This window comes from Papilio machaon, chromosome 13 (assembly GCF_912999745.1).
Source record: "Papilio machaon chromosome 13, ilPapMach1.1, whole genome shotgun sequence".
Classification (NCBI taxonomy): Eukaryota; Metazoa; Arthropoda; class Insecta; order Lepidoptera; family Papilionidae; genus Papilio; species Papilio machaon.
The window spans coordinates 749,219-771,568 of NC_059998.1; the positions used below are offsets into that span (position 1 = coordinate 749,219).

The 22,350-nt window shown below is 33.8% G+C and overlaps 4 protein-coding genes across 4 annotated transcripts in view; 1 reads left to right on the forward strand and 3 right to left on the reverse strand.

The window, feature by feature from the left end:
* Positions 1 to 2,394: 2,394 nt before the first annotated feature.
* On the reverse strand, positions 2,395 to 3,446 carry LOC106719317 (exosome complex component RRP40). Its single transcript, XM_014513630.2, has one exon. The coding sequence runs from the start codon at positions 3,369 to 3,371 to the stop codon at positions 2,661 to 2,663; it is 711 nt and encodes a 236-aa protein (XP_014369116.2). The 5' UTR covers positions 3,372 to 3,446; the 3' UTR covers positions 2,395 to 2,660.
* A 276-nt stretch (positions 3,447 to 3,722) lies between these two features.
* LOC106719312 (probable RNA 3'-terminal phosphate cyclase-like protein) lies at positions 3,723 to 6,754 on the forward strand. The gene is made up of 6 exons (XM_014513625.2): positions 3,723 to 4,148; positions 4,376 to 4,561; positions 5,132 to 5,301; positions 5,381 to 5,515; positions 5,859 to 6,029; positions 6,547 to 6,754. The coding sequence occupies exons 1-6, from the start codon at positions 3,857 to 3,859 to the stop codon at positions 6,739 to 6,741; spliced, it is 1,149 nt and encodes a 382-aa protein (XP_014369111.2). The 5' UTR covers positions 3,723 to 3,856; the 3' UTR covers positions 6,742 to 6,754.
* A 1,064-nt stretch (positions 6,755 to 7,818) lies between these two features.
* LOC106719294 (mucin-5AC) lies at positions 7,819 to 12,043 on the reverse strand. Its single transcript, XM_045680667.1, has 6 exons — positions 11,944 to 12,043; positions 11,506 to 11,697; positions 11,016 to 11,270; positions 8,792 to 10,891; positions 8,227 to 8,667; positions 7,819 to 8,098 (listed from the first exon to the last, which is right to left on the reverse strand). The coding sequence occupies exons 1-6, from the start codon at positions 12,041 to 12,043 to the stop codon at positions 7,905 to 7,907; spliced, it is 3,282 nt and encodes a 1,093-aa protein (XP_045536623.1). The 3' UTR covers positions 7,819 to 7,904.
* Positions 12,044 to 19,063: 7,020 nt separating this feature from the next.
* Positions 19,064 to 22,350, reverse strand: part of LOC106719323 (mucin-5AC) — a 61,379-nt gene continuing 58,092 nt past the window's right edge. The window contains exon 20 of the mRNA XM_045680469.1: positions 19,064 to 19,429. Within this exon, the coding sequence (XP_045536425.1) occupies positions 19,079 to 19,429 (351 nt within the window). The 3' untranslated portion in view covers positions 19,064 to 19,078. The remainder of the gene's footprint in view (positions 19,430 to 22,350) is intronic.

The window sequence follows — 22,350 nt, forward strand, 5'->3', positions numbered from 1 at the left end:
AATCGATTTGACTGAAAATTGGTGGGCAGGTAGCTTAGAACCAGGAAACGGACATACGGACTAACCCGTTTTCTATTTTTTATTCCGCGCGGACAGAGTCGCGGATAAAAGCTAGTTGACGATAAAGGCGATTGTTAGAAATATTTATATGCTATGCCCACAGAATTTTAAATAACTACCACCTTCTACCTCGCACAGCCGCGTTGTAGAATACTCTGTCCTTTCTCTTCTCTGTCCTCACGAAAATTTAAATAATTTAATTATTTTAAACCAAAAAAAAAAATATTTTGCTCCGATCTGGTAAGGGTCGTGTTAACGAAATTTTTAATGCAGAACCGAAGAACAACTTCTGTAGCAATTATTCTATGGTAATGTTTGTCGTATTCACTTTGTTATTTACACAAACATTAAAATTGAGATTTATTTTAATGAAAAGTAATCATTGCTCATCTATATATATAAAAGAAAGTCGTGTTAGTTACACTATTTATAACTCAAGATAGGTCGAACTGATTTAGCTGAAAATTGATGGGGAGGTAGCTTAGAACTAGGAGACGGACTTAGGAACTTTTTTATCTTGTGTGCATTTTTTTTTCGTGCGGACGGAGTCGCGGGTAAAAGCTAGTTTATATTAAAGTGGAGTTATAAATAATATTAGTAGGACATAATTTTTAATTTGTGAAGAGGCAGTTGTAATTGATAATTTTTTTAACGAGGACAAAAGTTATAATAAACAATACTTGATGCACCCGACGTACTTGTAATATTATTAAGAGGTTGATATTTATAAAACGATTTCTCTTACATTGACTTAAATCAGTTGGAATGGCTTTAAATTCCTTACAGGGGTTTTACAGATCTTTTGACTTCGATTTCTCGTACGTTGGGGCATAGACAATTAACATTAATGCAAATATTTCTACCATAGATAACTAGTAAAAAAAATTATAACTACAATGTTTTGAAAGATAACGTTCTCTTTGCTAGGAAAGGGCTCATCCTAGCCAAGTCAATATTGTCTTTGAGATTTTGTTTTATCCTGTCACAGTTTACAAATGAGGAAAATATGTCTACTATCTATGTCCCATCGCACTATGGGATGGTTCTGAGAATTTTGTATATAAAAGTAAGAACATTCCTTTTGAGTATTTCGTGAGGAAGTTTTTTTTCAAATTTTATATAGTTACTATTAAATGCAATATAAGTAATTTTTGGTCCTGAAATTTCAAATGTTAAATGACAGTTTGTTTCATCGTGTCAATAGCTTGTTCATACATTTTTTCCCACAGATGAAATAAATGTAGTCAAAGAAATAAATTTCCTTCCCAGCTTTATATGTTATGCTAAATTTTTGACCTATTTACATTGCAAATGTCAAGTGTAATTCAAATGGATAAGAAAAATACATTCTGGACCACATTTAAACATTTATTTGTTGACTTTGAAGTGTCAGGACCATATTGTTTGTATAATATTTTGAAAGTTACCACTTTCTATATTTCTAAAGAGGCTTTTAATTAGCTCCATAAGTCATTGTCAGTTGAAGGCAGTATTGTTTTAAACTGAGATAGAAACATGCTCAAATTAATTTTAACAGAACGGACATGTTCCTATTCTGTTTATGTTCCATTGACAAACATTAATATTCGCTTTTGGAAATAAACTCAATAAAAAGACATTATAATTTGCGTACTATGAACTGTACTGCTTTCATTTGATAAACTAATAGAAAATCATAAAAATTGTAAAAAAAACCAACATAAAATTTATTTTGACATTTGTAATTAGAAATATAGATTAAAAATAAACAGCTAATTTTTTTTTTACTAAATTATTATTAAAAAAATAGAAATGTTTTCTGGTCAGTTAACATCTTTTTAATTGATAGTTTGTAAATTTGTGAAGAGTGTTGAAGAGTTTGGTGGCCACGGTATTATGTATATAGTGTGAAAGTGGCTTAGCTTCTTCAATTGTATTATATAAATAATTTATTCTGAAGATCTATGCGGGTGTTGTAATGCCTTTGCGCTGCATGAACATTGCAATGGGGACTTGTAAGGTGGATTGCTCGGTCGATCCTAGTTTTACATTGAGATTTCAAGGTGAATAGGTTAGTTGCATTTGCCAAAATAAATCTCCGATCACTGTTTATGCTGTTTTATTTCAACCTTGCTAAAATCTGTGTGTGACTGTATTTTTATTCATAAACTAGCTTTTACCCGCGACTCCGTCCGCGCGGAATAATAAATTAAAAACGGGGTAAAAATTATCCTATGTCCTTTTCCTGGTTCTAAGCTACCTGCCCACCAATTTTCAGTCAAATCGATTCAGTCATTCTTGAGTTATAAATAGTGTAACTAACACGACTTTCTTTTATATATATAGATGTAACTAAACAATTTGTTACTTAAGATACAATCAGGTATTTTAGTTTCTTATGACACTCCAGAGGGAATAAATCTCATGAAAGTCATGCATCAAAATAGTTCATTTATTTAGGCTCTAGGCCATCATGAAACACATTACTAGTCTGGGTCAGTTGGGTAAAAACTTGGGCATATTTTGAAGTTTGGATTGATTTGCTCAACACCTTAATCATGTTTATGAAACATGAAGAAAAAATATTGTGTTTAATATAAAATATTTTTAATTACTATAAATTATGCTACATGTCCTGCTAATATGGTAGTTATATTTGCACACATTGCCTTTATTTCTTCATCACTTAAATACTCTGCTCCCAAAATGGCATTTCCTAAAGCGATGGTCTCTCTCATTGTTTTTGCTTTTATCCAAATTCTTCCATTCATTCCTGCCGCAAGTTCAAATGGCCATTCATTCTTCAAACAATCCAATAATGGACAGCTTGGGTTCAAAATCTTTCTAATTAAATTTATTGAACACTTAAATAAGAATCCGTCAGTTAAAACTCCCAGACGACCTTTCTTACCATAGGAATCAACGCAAACCAATTCTGGTTCCATATCCTTACTACCAACGAGAGTTTTTGCGTATACAACATCTCCTATTTGAACATTTGGTCTGTTTTTCTTTGTCGCTCCTTCGAAGGAAAGATACGATAAAGCTGCGGACATGCTACTACCAAGATCCACTCTGTATATATCACCAGCTTTTTGTATTACGATTCCTATAACATTTTCACCTCGTGCTGGTATATACCTTTTTTGATAGTAATCTACCCAGTATGTGTTTGGATTCTTTTTCTTCAATACTCCTGCTTTTGTCACATAAACATGGTTACTTTCTTTCCGTAAACCCGGTCCTACAATAACTTTTGATTTTTCTCCCGCTGCAGAAATTTCTTCACAGTAATCTCCCGGTAACACAACGTCTCCAACAGAAACTTTCATTGTTATTGTATGTTTAAGAGCATTACATTAGCAGTTAGTCTTAAAAGCAAATGAGAATATAGTGCACATAAGAGGTTATTTTTTAGTTGTCAATTTTTTGACACTGATCGATGACATTGACATGGATGCAGCGACCCTTTTTACCAACTCTACCCACTCAAAAATATTCAAAAATTGTGTTGCTTTATTGTTATTTAAGACACTTCAATTCTTAAGACTTAAAATAGAGGTTTCAGATGTTATTCCAACATTTCGTTTCCATTGAATTAATTTTAGAATAATTATTTCTGTTTGTTCGTTTAACACATTCTTTTGCATCGTTCAACTTGCTCTTTTGAACTTTGAAAATCTGATCTCAAGAAATATGTCATCTTGACAAAGTGACAAGTAAACCACGTGCGTTTGCTATGTACACAACACATATACCGATTGTTATTTCTTAAATATTTTAATTTAGTTTAATGAAAGTGTTCTAAGATATTATAATGCCGGCTGTAATAAAAGATAATGTACTTATGTACAAAGGCAGTAACTTGTTCCGTCAGAGGTTGCTTCTCTCTGTCTTGAGCGGGCGAGCTATTAAAATAGAGGACATTCGGAGTAAACACGATGATCCAGGGCTGAAAGAATACGAAGTGAATTTGATACGTCTTATAGACAAGATAACAAATGGTACTAGGGTGGAACTAGGCGAGACTGGTACATCTATGTATTTTCAGCCTGGTATTCTTGTTGGTGGTCAAGTTACACACAGTTGCTGTACCCAACGAGGAATAGGTTAGTAAGTTTAGTTCTTATTCCCTTCCTACTCCTCCCACTTCTTGTTTTCCTCATTTCCTCTTCTATTTATACAGTCACGATTTAAGTTCCTCTGGATGAAATTTTTATGGAGCCCTCTTTTTTTATTGTGGTTAACAGGTGAGATTTTTCTTCATTTGTACTAACTCATACTATCAAAATAAAAGTGAAAAAATTGTCTATCATGTGTCTATAATCTATTCCAGGATATTATCTGGAGGTTCTATTAGCGGTTGGTCCATTCTGCAAGGAGCCATTGAATGCGGTACTACAAGGTGTGACACATCATGACCTGGATGTCTCTGTGGACAAAGTCAAGTTAGCGGCACTGCCTGTGCTACTTAAGTTCATACTTGTTGACGACGGATTAGAACTTAAAGTTGTTAGAAGAGGTAAGGTCATTTAAATAGATATTTTTATTATTACATTATAGTTTTTTTAATTTTTAAAGTGTTTAAATGATTAAATGTGAAATCCAACATAGTTAAAGTTAATGAGGATAAGTGCATTAAGCTATTTAATAAAAAAATGATTATGAATTAAGGTTATATTTTAACCAAAAGGCCATCACTAGTTATTATTATTTGGTAAAACACATCATCATCATCTCGCTGTCCTTTGGTAAAACATGTATTATATTTCTGATTGCAGCTTTGTGTAAATTAATATAGCTTTTAAGTTATGTTTACAAAAACATAGAGGATTTAATGTTTACAAAATTTAGGTAAATACAAACCTGTATAAGTGAGAGACCATGATATTTTTCTTCCTTAAAATGGTTTCTCTCTAACCCAAGTATCTCGCTTATGGAAATTGTCCAATTAGAATTGCACAATGTCTCTCTTATAGCAGTTTCTCATTTATCCACGTTTAACTATATTTTTTATGTTTAAATTTGTACAATAACTATTCACAAATTGACTTGTGTGATTATTATTGATGTAATAAGGTCATAATTTTAGGTGCTCCACCCCTCGGTGGTGGTGAAATTGTGTTTCGATGCCCTGTACGTCGCAGTCTACGGCCACTACAGTGGACCAAGTGGGGGCTGGTGAAGAGAATACGAGGTGTGGTGTACGCGCTACGTGTCTCGCCCACTTTTGCCAACAGAGTTGTAGAATCCGCTAAAGGGGTAAATGTCTTGAATGTTTAATTTCAAATTAATTCTTCACTGTTGAGATTCTGTATTTGTAAATGGCATATTCTTTCAGGTAATGCTAAATTTCCTGCCAGATGTTTACATAAACACAGATCAGTGCAGAGGGCCCAATGCTGGCAAGAGTCCAGGGTTCGGTGTCAGTCTGGTTGCTGAGACAAATGAGAAGACATTCTATTGTGCTGAAGCTGTAAGTATTTGTAACTTTAAAAAATCTTGAAACCTGTTATCAAAATATTTTTGTCTGCAATTAAAAAGGTGATTTTATTTTCAAATTAATTGTGGCAATTTCAAGTGGTAGTTATTACGTGTTATGTCTATTGAATGTGCATGCCGGAGGCGTCATTTTAGTTCCTTTTTTCTTCCTACCCTTTTATTATAAAAGATGGGAAGAGGAAGTGTATTTGATGAAGTAGGGGACTCATAAAGAGAGATATATACCTTATTAGGTCACCATCCATGGAGTGCATATATCATTCAATTAACACTTTCATTTAATTGGTTGAAAAATTTAACCTATAATCAACTCATAGAAATCAGAAGAGGTTGGCAGTGGAGAAATATCCTTGCCGGAAGAGATAGGCAGGCAGTGTGCACTGAAGCTTGCAGACGAGATATACCGCGGTGGTGCAGTCGACTCCTCCTTCCAATGGCTGTTGGCGCTCTGGATGGCATTAGGACAGAAGGATGTCAGCGAATGTGTGGTAAGTGTGAATACACCATACTACACACTACATAATAGTGTCGGCACTGACTAGTTTCGAGGCCATCACAAGCTCATTGTGTGGAAAGGCCACGTCAGTCAGTGCCTACACCGGCTACATATAGTGTTTTAGTCGTTTATATATTAGGTTATGATAATGTAGCACGAAAGTTCGAGTAATTTAATATTGCTAACAGTGACTTACTGAAATAAAACTGAATATATATGTGGTTTCGTTTGTCAAAAATTAACCAATAAAACTCCACAAATGAACCTTAAATACCATTTCACTTAAATAATTTGTTTAGAATAATAAAAAAAAATACACATTGTACAGTTGTTGTGATTTTTAATTTAACCATTCAATATGGGTATAATTTTTTTTGTAACTAAAAATCTTAATTGTTCTACAAAAAAAAAATTACAAATTCTTGGTACTGTCTCCTGAGATAAGTGGAATTGTTTTACTGAAGGAAGAACATGACTACATGTTTTCATTATTATTAATATTATCCCAGGTGGGGCCTTTATCAGATTACACAATCAGTTTCCTGCAACATCTCAAAGAGTTCTTTGGAGTGATGTTCAAGTTAGAAGTGCTCCGCTCTGAGCTGGACGAGTCTGATGAGGAAGACGACACGGTTGAAGCTAACAAAGTTAAAATGACATGTGTCGGCATAGGTTATGTTAATATTAGTAAACGGACATTGTAATAAATATTTATTCAACAAAGTTGTGTTTTAATGCTTACTTATTTTAATGTTTTCATTCATACTTGTAAAGAAGCAAGTACTAACTGCAATACTCAGAGATGTTAAGTGGACATTAAGAGAACTCCTTAGAGTAAAAAATTCAGTACAGCTGTAGTAAGACACAGCTGTATTAACTGCAATACTCAGAGATGTTAAGTGGACATTAAAGAAACTCCTCAGAGTAAAAAATTCAGTACAGCTGTATTAACTGCAATACTCAGAGACGTTAAGTGGACATTAAAGGAACTTAGAGTAAAAAAATCAGTACAGGTATAGTAAGATTTACAGATTTTTATTTTAGATTTAAGTCTTTTGTATGCAGTTTATTTCAAGATTTAATCTTGGGAAATTGATAAGTCACATTGACTAAATAAGTTTTGATTAGGGCAAAAATTAAAACAAGATATTGAGTATTATTTGTTTTATTTCTAATCATATAAAATAAATCTTATAAACTAGTTATTTTAAAATAATTAAGGCACATTGTGAAATAGTATGTTTTTCTACATTTTTATTTGCCTATTCAGTACTCTTTTAACTAGTGATAAAAAAAAACTATAAAAATATGCATTGCAAGGTATTTGATATGCGGAATTGCAATATTTAATATTAATGATTGTTGCTAAATAAAAAAATACAAAAGTGTGTTTAAGACACAAGTTTAATTGGTACTTAAATATTCGATATTTACATAAGTTGGCAGTGTTAATAATAAATTGTGAATTGCTGAGTAGGCTTATAACTTTACATCAATATTTTTAATCACTCAATTGTATTACTACGACCAATATTTTTACTACTTCTAGTTTGAAAGTTTGAAAAGTTGTTTCGTCTTTAAAACGGCCATTCAATCATTAACAATAACTGTAATAGGTTATAATAATTTTGACAAGTCAACAAAATATTTAGTAAGTATCACATTTTCCGAAAAACTCTTTACCTTTCTGTTTTAAGTAAAACATTTTTCAAAAAGGAACTTATCATTAATTTTGACGTATAAATAACTGGTCAATGTTACTGATTTCAGTAATTTAACATCAGAAATTATTAAATAATTTAAACTGGGGTTTTTGACTCAAATTTTATAATTTGGCAACCCCAAGGAAGGAAAAATCATTTTTAGTCTATGAGTCTTGCTCGTTGCAGCCGAGACCTGCTGACCAGTTGCAAATTCCGCCGACGGGGTCGAATGATAGGCCTTTAGGACAGACATATTCCCAGCCCAGTAATGCTCCGCTCTCCATACGAGCGCAAGATATAAACTTCTTGCACGACGATGGATGCGGGAAGTTGCCAATATCTAAGCACTCGATTGTACCTGTGAAATTAATTAATATTTTATAGCGCTATGTACTCGCAAATAAGTATTGGCTGAAATGAAGTAGCATTTATAAGAGCTGTAGAATTCGGACGATCATGAATGGACAGAAATGTACGACCGCTTACCTTTACTATGGAGAATAACTTTAGTTCCCTCTTCGTATTTCTGTGCTACTTTCTCTTCACTGTCATCGTAATAGTCGAAAGTTATAGGTTTTCTAATTCTGTTTGGTTTCGGTGATTCCACATTCTTCACGGGCACCCTCTGCACTTGCTGCCTCTGGGTGATCTGTACTTCATTCACTGGTTTTTCTTCTTCTACCAATTGTTTTTCTTGTTCTTTCTTTGGCACCTTTAGGACTTTTACCTTCTGCACTTTGCGTATTTTCTCAAAAGGTTTTCTCGACACGACTCTTCGAGGCCTTTCTGTTGTTGTTGTTGTCGTGGTAGTGGAACTCGGTCGAGCTGTCGATGAAATTCTTCGGAATATAGTTTTCTTTCTGCCTAATTTTCTAGTTGTGGTTGTTGGCTGCGTAGTTGTTACCGGTGATAAGTATTGGTATTCATCTGAAAAAAAAAATGTTTGTTCTAAAGAAAAGAATACTAAGATAATGCTAAATTGGACTAAAATATCTTGGTTTGTAAAAAAAAATTAAATATTACTTATAGAATTTGTTTGTGATTTACGTACCGTCATATGTCTTAGTAACTGGAGACGCTAGAAGATATTCTCTAGTGAAGTACGAAGGGTCTTGACTCTGGCTATACCCAGCAGTAGAGAATCCGAAATCATCTACCGGTCCCGACACGTACTTTCCAGTAGTACTTGGATATTGGACAGACGATGGACTTACATCCTGTGATTTCTCTTCTGTGCTAACGTATTTTACAGTAGAAGGATTTACGTCTTGAATGAAACCAGTGTACTGACCATTGGGATTTAAATAACGACCTGTGGACACCTCGTCTTCTGACAATTCCGTGCTACTGCTCAATGGACTTTTTTCTGTTGATTCTAAGTACGAGCTAGTAGATGGACTTCTGTTGCGTGAAATATCAGAATATTTCTTATTATTTACTGTATATGTTTCAATCTGAGGCGTGTCTGTAGACTTATCAGATGTGTCTATGTAACTATCGGTAGTTGGTCTTAGTCTAGGTGATGCTTCTGTCAATCTATCATTAATTCCAGTAAATCCGGTAGTCGGTCCTGCGGTTTGGAATTCTGAAGAAGCTTCCTCTGTGACAGTATCGAAGTACCTGGAAGTTGAGGGCCTTGTTCTGCGAGGTACACTAGTGTATCTTTCGCTCGTGCCTGTAAATCTAAACGCGGTAGTAGTTTCTGTTGTATACTGTTCACTATTTGTGTAGCTGTTTGTGGTTGGTCTTCTTCTTCGAGACTGTACTGGTTTTTCTGTTGTGCTAATAACGACTTCAGTTGGATTCACATTTTGTACAGTTCCGGTTGTGTATTTGTCTGTCTCAGTGTAAGAATTTGTAGATGGCCGTCTCCTTCGCGAAGCCTCTGTATATCTTTCATTCGATGTTGTTGGATTCGTAGTTTGTAATGTAACAGTTGTATACTTATCATTATCGCTTACAGTTGTTGTTGATGGTTTTCTTCTACGTGAAATAGACGAATATCTGTCAGTTGTATCTGAATAAGTGGTGGTGGGATTCAGATTTTGTACTGTCGTATAACTTCCGCCTCTGTTCGTAAATCTGCTTGGTATTCTTGTATTAGCTGGAACTTCTGAGTAGACGGTTGTTTCTGTGTAACCACGAGTAGGTGTCGGGTCCTGAGATACTCTTGTAATGTCTTCTGTTAAGTACGTTGGTGTCGACGGGTTTGTGTACTTTTCTCCTACTGTAAATCTAGGGTTCAAGTTCTGGGATGTACCTGTATACCTGTTTGAATCTAAATAATCGATAGTTGACGGTCCTGGTGTTGAATATGAATCAGTATACTTGTCGCTTGTATCTAAATATTTACTTGTTTCAAATGGATCTTCCGATATACCAGTGTATCTTTCATCCAAGTATTTATTTGCTGAAGTTGTGGGTCTTGAACTTTCGGAGTATTTCTTGCTTATACCGAAATCATTTGTGGGCGGAAGAGTTTGTGAGGTAACGGTATATTGCTCTAATCCACTAATAGTAGTAGAAGGTCTTCTACCACGAGATCTACCCGTTGGAGTAACTGTTTGTAAGGACTCTTCTGTGTTAATATATTTGTCGCGTGGAGCAAAGTTATATGAAATCGATGAGTAATTGTAAACATTTAAGTCTGGTAGACGTGATGAAGATTTTGAATACTTTTCACTGGTATCTGTATATCTACCTGCAGTTGGATTAATTTCTTGTGTTGGTATGTTTTCTTCGGTTGTACTCAAGTACCTGACGGTCGATGGACCTAAGTTGCGTGAAACACCCGATAGACCAGGGTTAATTATAGTAGGAGCTGTAAATCCAGTTGGCTTAGATCCTCTGTATCCGCCTGTCGAGGGTAAGACGGTGTCCAGAAGATCACCGGAATATAAACCTGTGGAAGTTTGGACGTAGTCTTGAGTTTCAGTGCTGTAATTTGGAGTAGTAGAGTACGATAAGGGGTAGGAGGGCGTTTTTGTGATTTCTGGTGTGTATTCTGTTGTTGTATATTTGAACTTCTGGGTATTTCTTGTTGGTGCACTTCTAGTAGGTTTGATATCATATTCATAGTCAGGTATTATTGGTACAGGAGCTTCCAAGAGCTTGTGAGCTGCAAGAGCTACAGCCGTTTCAGCACTAAAGCCTGTGGAAGAAAAGAAATACTTGAGTAACTTGTCGCATAACAAACCTTAAGTAGATAGCACATGCGCAGTAGTTAAAGCTTTTATATTCTGAGGAATAAGATAAATGACCATGTGTACACTTACTTTCTGTGAATTTCCCTTCAGTAGTTGCATCTACATCCTCATCGAAGGCGTCCTGATTTTTCAGTTTTAAGGCTTCATCCAATTGGTTTTGTTTGAATGTAGAGCTGTATTTCTTGCTCTGTCTCTTCTTCTCTTCCTCATTTGTAGCGGACGGATTCTGATCATCTTCTTTCAGATTAACTAGGGGACGCCTTTGTGTTTTCGGATTCTTTTTCGGTCCAGAGCGCGTGGTTATAGTTGGATCTTCAATGGAATCTGTCGAAGAATAAGTAGAAGGTAATTTAGGTTTTATAAAAGTTTGGATAAACATTCTAAAATATTCTAAAATATTTTTGGACGACAAAACAAATTCAATGCAGAAACACATACATGTAGTTTCTTTCTGGTTGAGATAAGTGGTTATTTTTTGCTACCGTTTTAAAGGTAAAGAATCCAAATTAGACGTTCAATTCTTTTTTGATCTGTTTTATTGTAATGTGGTCATTCTCACCGGCTTCTTCTATATCTTGTAGATATTCATCGCTGTCCAGGATGTTGGTGGTGGTAGTAGCCTGTGTGGTGGTAGTGGTAGTTGTGGTGAGCCTGGTAGTGACAGCAGGTCGTCGCCGGCTGGCCACGCGGAATGGACGCCGAGAGACCGATGCTGCTGTCGTCGATGATACTGACGCTGTTCTGGTTGTTGCTGTTAGTAAACGAAATGTTTATAATTAGACAAAAATTAAGTATTCTTGCTTTTAAAAATTGCACAAATTAATTCCTAAAGATAATTTTAATTTCATGGGTATATATTTTTTATATTTGACTGTAATAAATCTCCATTACCATCAGTTACGTCGCCACTGAGGGGTTCGGAGCCTACCCTAAGTTAGGAGTGACTAGGCCATAGTCAACCATGATGACCCAGTGCGGGTTGGTTTACTTCACACACATTTTTGTACTTTGTTCTCAGTGTGCAGGTTGCATATATGTTTTCCTTCACCGTCAGAATGTCTGATTACAATAAATTCTTTACGATAATCATAAAGCATATTCTGCAAAACGGTTATTCAAGTAATTTTAACACCCTAATAAAATCTATAAACATATTCAATGACAAAGATATTTTAAACGTCTAAGTAATTGTTACTTCGGAATGTAATAATAATAAATAAGTTAGAACATTTACTAGCACTTAAATATGCATATCGGAAACATTGCGAAGTATAATTGTCAAGGTGCACCACAAGGAAGTACCGAGTGAGTCAGGCGGTATTAACATAAAAACTATGTCAGTAATTCTATACTCGTGCCTGTGCTCCGGTTCAATTGTTAGTGCAAATATCGTGTTTACAAAGGTGTTATATCTAATATATAAAATTCTCGTGTCACGGGGTTCGAACTTGAACTCCTCCGAAACGGCTTGACCGATTCTCATGAAATTTTGTGAGCATATTCAGTAGGTCTGAGAATCTGTCAACATCTATTTTTCATAACCCCCCCATTTAGTTTTTTTTAACTGCGCGCGGACGGAGTCGCGGGCGACAGCTAGTCTTATAGATAAAACAATAAACATATCTTGTTAGTTGTCGACCACGACTGCGTTCGCGTGGAATAAACAAAAAACTTAATGAGTAGCCTGTGTGTTACCAAACTATGTTATATATCTGTGCCAAATTTCATCAAGATCCATTGAGCCGTTCTGGAGATACCTTCCAACAAACATTCATGCAACAGTTAAACTTTCGCATTTATGATTTTAGTAAGATTAATTCTGTAAAATTTTCTGATTAACGTCGCGCCGCAGTAAGAATAAGAAAATCCGTGTTTCAATTTTTTTTTCTACCCAAAAATATCTTTCATGTTTAAATACGCTTACAGGGTATTTCTGCAAGTATGTTTTTGAAGAATTTAACAGTAAATCTATAGAGTAGTTAGATGTTGGTGAAATCGTCGAAGAAAGTTATCATAAAAGGCGATACAAGTCATCGCCGGAGCCTTTTAAGTCGACTGGTTCTTGGAGAGATCACTCTGCATAGTTTAAAGAACTTTCCATATTATAAAGTTAATAGGAAGCTGATGTTACTACGCTACTAAATTTAACTAAAAAACATGTTCGAAAACAATCGAACGTGTTTTTTAGTTAAATTTAAATAATCATAAACGTTCGTTAATAATAATTATAAACGATAGGATTGTAAGTTGAATTTCTGTCAGCCTACAGACAAAAATTAATTGAAGAACCAACAGATCGTAGTATTATGATCGTTGATTACCTAATAAGTGATAACTGTTTATAGACATGGTTGTTGGCAAACTTAGGTCAAAGAATGAACTAGATATTTTCCAACTGATATGAAACAAGTAAGAAAGTTAAAGAGCTTTTTATCACATATTCCTAACGACATAAATGTATTCAATGTTGCAACGGTAACTTCGCAAAGAAAAACGGCAGCCGTGACAAAAGCATGTGTCGCAAGCAATTATAGGGCCTATTACGTTAGGAAATAGGTCGCTTTCCCACGACTCTATTTACTGCAATAATGGCACTACGTTTAGAATCAAAGAATGACGTTTTGTTATTAAAAACAAGTGTACCGAATAGTAAGTAAGGAAAGCGATTTTTTTATAAGAACAAGAGAAAGAAGGAAGGGCATTGTAAGAATACAGAAAAGCTGGCTAAACTTACTAAAGTTTTCTTAATTTATATATTCGTGTAATTTGCAACGAAAACCATAACAGTTGCTCACTTCTGAGTCAACCTGGAGTTAGTAAGGCATCACTTACGATCGCAGGCGGCGAAGCAGAGAGATGCAGAGAAAGCAGGCACCGGCCCGTGACCGACAGACGGACAGGCAGACTTTCATCATTTATGTAATGTTAGATAATGACCGAAACGTAACCCTAATATCGTTATATTTTATTTCAAATTATCGTAATTATACTACATTCTTTTTCTTTAATTAATTTCCAAGGTCATTCATCCAATATATTACTCGCCTTTGGTTGCATTAATGTAGGAACGATTATGTGAACCTAAAAAAAAATATTTTATAGGGGAAATTTGTTTGTCAGTTTTCTTATTATTTTATTGACACTGTCTATTTAGATAGCTTCGTTATATATAAAATTTTGTATAAATTTATGACATCACGATACGAAACGTGTTACCTACATAAAATCATACTAACGTTACTAATATTATAAATGCGAATGTTTAGATGGATGGATGTTTCAAGGTATCTCCGGCACAGACCAACGGATCTACAGGAAATTTGGCACAGTTGTAGAACATAGTCTGGAAGAACACATAAGCTACTTATTTTTTTTTTAATTCCGCGCAGACGGAGTCGCGAACGACAGCTAGGATTTCTTATAAAAGCCACCGCTTTCTTTTTGTGTCCATTTCACGTTTTTTTTCACGGTCGTCAATTTCTAAGCCCTCTACAAATTTAAGTGTATTTTATTGTTACTGTTTACAGGCGTGAAGTTGACATAAAGCCACAACAAAACATTATGTTTATTCATAAAGAAAGTTAGCGGTAATTTCTTTCATGTCTTTTCATTTTGAAATGCTATGAAAAGCACTTCGCCGTAATACAAGAATTTTTTTTTTTAACAACATTGTTTTGTGCGAAGTAGTTGTGTTTGTTTTAAGAAGTAGCTGAAGTGAATTACTTTTAATAAATTAACGGTGTCATATCTTTAGGTTCATCATACCAGCCAGTGTTTATGGTGGCCAGTGTTGCCAGACGAATAGCTTACCCAACAATACGGCGATAATTCACGGTGCGGCAAATGATGCTATTGTTTTAGTATTTAGCGAGTATTTTACATACGTTCTGACCATGAAATACGATATTGTGATATATGCTCTTGGTGAATTGTATTAAAATAGAAACAACTTTTTAATAACTTGAATCATTTATCAACAAACGTATAAACGAGGATTAAAAATGTTTTTTTTTAAAAAGCTGCGTAATTAAAAATACAAAGTAGGCCAAATAAAAACAAATCAAAGAGTGTTACGTCCATAGATTGAATAAAAAGTCTCATTACGTCTATGGCACTGCCATAGATAAAACAAAAATAAATAAAAAGAGGGCAGCAGTAGTGCTACAACAAAGGGTTTCATCACGGTTGCATCGTAACATATTATAATTCAAATGTTATACAACGCTATTGTTTGGTATTTAAACGTTTCACAAACGCGTGAGCGATTTGGATGACTTTTTTATTCTTTTTCCGAGGAGGACAGTTCCGCGGTAATTATGTAATTATTTTATGGCAACATTGTATTGCTTTAACAAAATATTGTGTTTTATTTGTTATGGTATCACAAATGAATATCGCCTGTATAAATAAAAGTATCAAAATGGTTGACTTTTTTTTCGTATAATTTTAATTTCCATCGTTCAACACAGCAAGGAGTTTACTTACTCAAAACTTATTTGGATTATCTTTTCGAGTTTTTTACATTGTAATTTTTAACCTTAGATAATAACTCACAAATATATAACACATGTGTAAACGCGTAATTATGACGGTTCAAAATAGCCGTGTATATTCACAGTTAAAGATCTGTGAAATTGACTTGTATAACGTAACCGAGATATTGCAATAACGCCAATATATGATTGTAGGCGACACGTTCGCGTGAGAATTGTATCTATACCTGATATCGAGACATTTGTGAATGTTATTTAAAACTGTACAGACGAAATACACGGGAAGTCATCATGGAAGAAATATTGCATAAAAATTGCTCGAATGTGATTCTTTCGTTGAGTGCGTGCTGGAGGCCTACTTGTAGTCTTCTTCCCCTTCCCATGGGTGGGTTTTAAAAGAAAATAATGGGAGGGGGAGATTGATTTGGCGAAGGATTTGATGCATAGGAGTGAAATATTTTGGAACGAAGTTCCTTATCGCGCGTTGTGAAAGGGGGCTAGACGGAAAAAAATCTTACGAAAAGTTGTCACGACACTTTGCTATAGTAAGTATGTTAACGACGAATGAGCGCTACTTCACCATGGCAACGACGTGACAATATATAACGAAAATTCATAGAAATAAAATGTACTTCTTGTGAAGACTTAAGTTTTTTATTCATAGAATAAACATTGGTTCCTTCACTTATTAATCGAAAGGAACTTCGTTCCATCCGGGTGTCCCTTGACACCTCTCAAGTTTTTTTTTTGGATTGATCTCAAATATAGATAGGTTGTCTATAGGCATTCAGACATTTTGGCGAATTCAGGTGATCGCTTACTTGTTTGTCACTTGGATGAGCTCTAAACAAGAGTATGAAAGTCGAAGTCTTAAGCACCAATTTGTTATACAACAGTAAACTGTTAACACGCGATACTGAACGCGTTATGCGTAACTTACATAAGTGAGTGCGATACCAAAATGTTCAACCTAATAACAATTATATTTAAGTTACATAAAAGTTAAGCTATAAAATATTTATACTGCTAATTGAGCAGATTATTGTGCAGTAAATATGATGAGTAACTAGTGAAAAGCGAATAACTGCGACTGTGATATTTATATTAATTTTCTATCATATGCAGTAACGCTATTTTGATCCACAATAATTAGAATTTGAACATGTTCATCCGATAAAATTAAAACAGACGAATTGATAACCTCATTCTTTTTTAAGGCGGCTAAAACGGACATTTATGGAAAAGGTGCTAGCGTTGACCAAACATTCGTTATTTCTTAGTAAGAACAACTGACAAACTAGTTTTTTGTCGTGTCTTTGTTGTTGCGAAACAACTTCACTAATCCTCGGTTTCTCAGATCAAAATCTCCGTTTAAAACATATAAAATGACAGGGATGACGATATGTTTTATAAAAAGATTTTTGTCTCAGAAACCAACGGTTAACTAAGTTATTATAACACTTAGATTAGTCTATATTTTTTCATGATTTAACTCAACCTTGATAAATGCATTACAAATTTCAGTTAACTAGTATTTGTATTGACTTCAGTTAATAAACTCGAAGTAAAAAAATGAAACTGTGTAGTAAAAACTATCGCAAGGATCGTTATTGAAAGTTATATTTATTGACACACAATATCATTGATATTCGTCGGCGTTAATTCAAAAGAAAGTTCTATTAATTATTCTCGTCAGAATTTACAGCCTTATTAAGAGAGACTACGTTATAATTGTAAGTGAGAAGTAACTTTATTTAAACGCTATAATATTTTGACAATTTAAGAAATAGGATCACTACCGTTTTTAAGCAACTTCCAAAAGAAAATGGTTGTCAATTTTTTCATTTGAAAATACTGAGGTAACATATTTTTGTTACCTCAGAATTTCGCACGTTGTGGATCGATTTTTTCGAAACAACTTAGGGCACTTTTGCCACCCTTGTCCGGTGGGCGTTAAGTACACAAGTCATTAGGTAGTCCTAAGATGTCTCCTATTTCATATTTAGTAGAGAAAGCTTCGTATGTAAAACTGGTCGTGCCTATGAGAGACGCGGGACTGGTACTATTTGCATGTAATTGATAAAACTCGATGTTGTCGGCCTCGACGAAGGTCTATGATGCTACGGGTAAAGTTAACGTACACTTTTTAAGTAATGCTATAACCTGAACGTGATAATAATATTTCATGCATGTAATGTGCACTCAAGGTCACTTGAAGTTGACATCGACAATATTTGGTGTAATAACGCGACTGGTATGAGGGGAAAAGTTTTTGTGCAGGTATATTTATGGCGTTTGTATATACATCCATTCCATTGTGACCTTCTGAAGCCTAAATGGCTGACAGGATAATTACAATTGAGGTCACTTAATTGTAATTGTGTTTGTGATATTATTCCCTAGACTTAAGGGCCTAGACCAGGGATCCCCAAACTATTTTGGACAAGTGAACCCCTTTTCCAAAATGAACCGTTTCCACAGACCCCCATGGCCAAATTATCTACTTTTAGGATCAATTATTGTTATTATTGTTATTTTTCATAGAAGAAGACAGAATAGAAGAAGACAGAGTGAGAATTAGCAATGCTTTAAGTTCGATATCGACCCCCTGGGGGACTCCTATGGGAATCCCTGGCCTAGAGTATGTCAGAGGTACAGTACAGTAGCTATAAAACAACTTACCCGAAGTTTAATATGCTATTTCTAATTTATTCTAATTCGTAAGTATACAAACTTTTTAATTAAAGCTTAACACAAACGTGATGTGCAACACGTTTTGATAGCGCACACGTAACCTTGAGTTCGTTTTGATCGCTTACAGATGCTGAATTTATTAAAATTTATTGACTAATTTCACTATTCTTAAATATATATTAATATGGAAATTTACAAAGTTATGTGAAAACATTTCTAAATTATTTCGTCAGATGAGGCTATTTTTACAACATCATAAGAATAAATTGTGAATATGGAAAATAAATTATGAATATAGCATGTGTAAATGAACTCAAAATATACAAAACTACACAATAAATTTCTGTTGTATTCTTGCATCATTTTCACTCTGCTTCCAACTCACCTAAGAGCTTCTAAAACAAATCAAGAGCGTCGGAACAAATAATCACATCTTGATTTTCTATGATACCAATTGGTTGTGAACTTGGCTATATTTTTATATTCTTCTACAAAAATTGATTTTCACAACAATGTGATTTTCGTGCCGAGGCTCCTCAAATAATGTTTACTATAAGACTTCAATGCTGACTTCAAATAATCACGTATTTGTGTACACCGTCACGGTCACTGGTTTTCTATTATTAATTCCATTGAACCTGAACTCATTTCCTGATTGCATGTTCTACTATAGCAGCATATTTATTGTTTTGTTTTAAATGTTCCAAACAATCGCGAATTGATTCGTAATATTTTTTTATCGTCAATGAGATCATTGTGTATAAAAGCTTATCTAGGTATTGTATGTAGTCAGCTACGACGCAGCTTTCCATAGTATACGATCGTATATCCTATAGGCTATGGTTGCGAGACCTATACAGATCTATGAACCCAGACCCACCCAGCTTGTTCAATAATTAATAAAACATGAACGCAGATATAGATTGTATTACTACGCGTTAAAAGCTAAAAAGGCATGCAGCATTTGAAAGTGGTGTAGCTGGTTGCGTTGCAAATAAAACCGGACTCACAGTTCGCCCCACCAAAGCGTCTTCGCGCGGCAAAATTGCGCGGCGTCGGTCGGTCACTGTTGGAAAATGGCCGCCGTGTTCGTACGTCAGTGTCGTTGGTTTCCCGCGTTTTCTCGATTTGCGGTACATTTTCGGCGGCATCATTTCGTGACTTGAACCTGGAGTTGCCGCGCCTTGTGTATTTGCTGGTGGTTGTTTCGACGTTGTCCGGTGATGCTGTATTAGAGTCAGTGGTGATGGGCACCGTCGTGGGCCTGGTGCGACGGAGGAAGTTTGTCCGTGGGACCTGTGGACAAATAAACAACCGGTTAGTTTTATTTTCATTTAGATTTTCCATTGAAAGTAACATATCTATATGTTTTTGTATTTTATTATTATAACAAGAATGTTATCGTCACTTTATTTAGTACCTTAAGATTAAGCTTAGAGATTCAATATGTAAAATAATTTATATACACGATTTACACTTTAATACTCATCATATACGAACAATTTATAAACCATAGATATAACTAACCATAGATACTCCTAAATATAATAAGAATACTATTCTATAAGTCAAAAGAATAAACGGTTTTGTTATTTTCTCTATTTTCCTAGTAGCTTATGCGTGAAAAATTCTTACAATATTTTCTTTGCTTTTTATTTATAATTGCAATTAAACTTTGTATTAACGTTATTATATAGTTTTATCTCTTCAAACTATATAATTTAATATTATCTGCAGAAAAATGTTTATTTTTAATCTACAAACTGAATTTTGTTAATAAAATTTAAGACAAACTTCGATTAACTGTATTATAACTAGGACAATGGCATTGAAGATATTATTATTTCATACAAAGATATAAATAACAGATTGTGGTCAATTTATAGGACAGTTCATCGGTAAGTTAGAACGTGAGACTGCGGTTAAGATTATAGTTAAATCACAAGCTTTGAAACAACTGCGCAGTTACATACTAATGACTTTGCGGATTCGTTTTTTATATGTGTGATATTACGTTATTCTGTCGTAATAAGGTTTTATATGTGTACAGAAATAACTATATGATTCTAATATATTTCAATTTTATTCAAACGTGTTTTTTTTAAATTTAAATATTTGGTTATCTATGGTACTTTGTGAGACGTTAAGAAAAGCGATATTGACATGTTACTTTAGCATACCACAATATACATTGATGTTTTTGATAGTTGTATATTAATGCAGTTTAGTACTAAGGCAGTAATGATGGTTATAGTGTTGAAGATCGTGTTGTTTTACGTTTAAGGCTGTAATTTATTCGAGTGCGGAAGACTGAAAGTGAATGCTGCGCTTCTCCGCCGCTCACCTCTCGAATCAAATGCTTACAATAATTTAATGTTAAACCATACGTTTTCACTATCGAAACTTGTATAAAAAATATTTGGTCTATATAATTCACTTTGGGAAAGAGACAGTTTAACAAACTAAATATCATCACAAAACTAAATTATCTATTTTATAAAACACTTTAACACAAAAATAACAAAAAGATTTTTTTGGCTTTCAGATCTTCATCTTAGTTTTGAATGTACATATATTTAAGAAGACGGCTGATACAATTCTGTTATAATGAAATTATAAACAACAATCACGAAGAATTTCGTCTGTAATCTGTGTAACAATTTTATTTTGCAGCAAAGCATAGACCATTAAGTCGTACAATTCCGTTTAAGATCATGTAAATGCAAATTACGTCAATTCTGAACAATTCACTAACATATTTGACTTAATGAGTGCGGACTTGAAATGTAAATGTCTCTATTGTGTTAACTAAAAAGTTTACTTGACTCAAAAAATATTTGCATAACTTTTTATACTAAATATAATTAACACAAAAATAATAAAAGATTAAAGGATTAATAAAACAAAACCCTTGTTTTAAAGTTTATTTTTCAATATAAATGTACCTTAAAAATTATAAATGTATGTAAGAGCTATATTTTTAATTCTAAAGCTGTATTGCCGGTCGGGAATTTTCTCATAAAAACACCGGATCAAATTAAATGCATCGCAAATAAACCAGTTTTTTTTCAAAACAAGTTTTGTGATGATCTGAATTTCCATTAGCGCTACAAAGATTGCCGTAAGGGTATCCCTGAACTCCTGACTTCTGGCGTTCATCTTTGCTATTTCGATTTGGCAATCTTCAATTGGCCAACAAATCTGCTTTCAATTTTTATAATCAAGATTGTGATTATAGATGTTGCCATATGTAAAATTAATATTCTTTCTTATGAATTTAATTTGTTACACAAAACAAGAATAGTTCAATGGACAAGTATCTGCACGCAGAAATGTACTGGCTTGTTTGTTATTTTTACATATTTTTTTTTATTTACACAGTTTAGACAGTTTATCGATGGATGAATATCTGTTAAAATGTCTCCAAAACGTCTCAATGGATCTTGATGAAATTTGGCATTGATGTAGAACATACTCGGAAAGGGCACATAGGCTACTTATTAAGTTTTTTTCTTAATTCCGCGCGTACGGAGTCGTAGGAGACAGCTAATATTTAAATAAGAATTAAAAAAATACATTAGATACTAAAATTTTCCACTCTATCTATCTTATATATATAAAATAAAGTCGTGTTAGTTACACTATTTATAACTCAAGGTCGAACTGATTTAGCTGAAAATTGATGGGGAGGTAGCTTAGAACTTTTTTATTTTGTGTGCATTTTTTTTATTCCGCGCGGACGGAGTCACGGGTAAAAGCTAGTATATAATATAATATATAATACTCATACTAAGAAAAACTAAATACTAGAAAAAAATAATGTTCTTTTAATCTTGTTACTGTATATAGGTGTCTCAACAAATAAGAAACAAGTGCAATGTTAACCAAAGTCAATTTTTGCGATTGTTATTTTTTATTATTAAACTGCAATATAAAATTCATTATTTATATAAATTGAATACCATTAATTCGTATAACATTGATCACGTATTTCGTAACATAAATATACGTTGTAGTGATAAAACTATTATATGTGGAGGTAAATGACATTAATAAATTTTAACAAGCTACGAAATTTCCATAAGCTATTTTTATTATCGCACATTTTATTATATTCCTAACTTACGCAATTATTATGTAACAGTTATGTAACTGTACATTGAAATATTTTGAAAATTAATCGCCTCGAAAATTTACATAGATTAGTTTATGTTCAT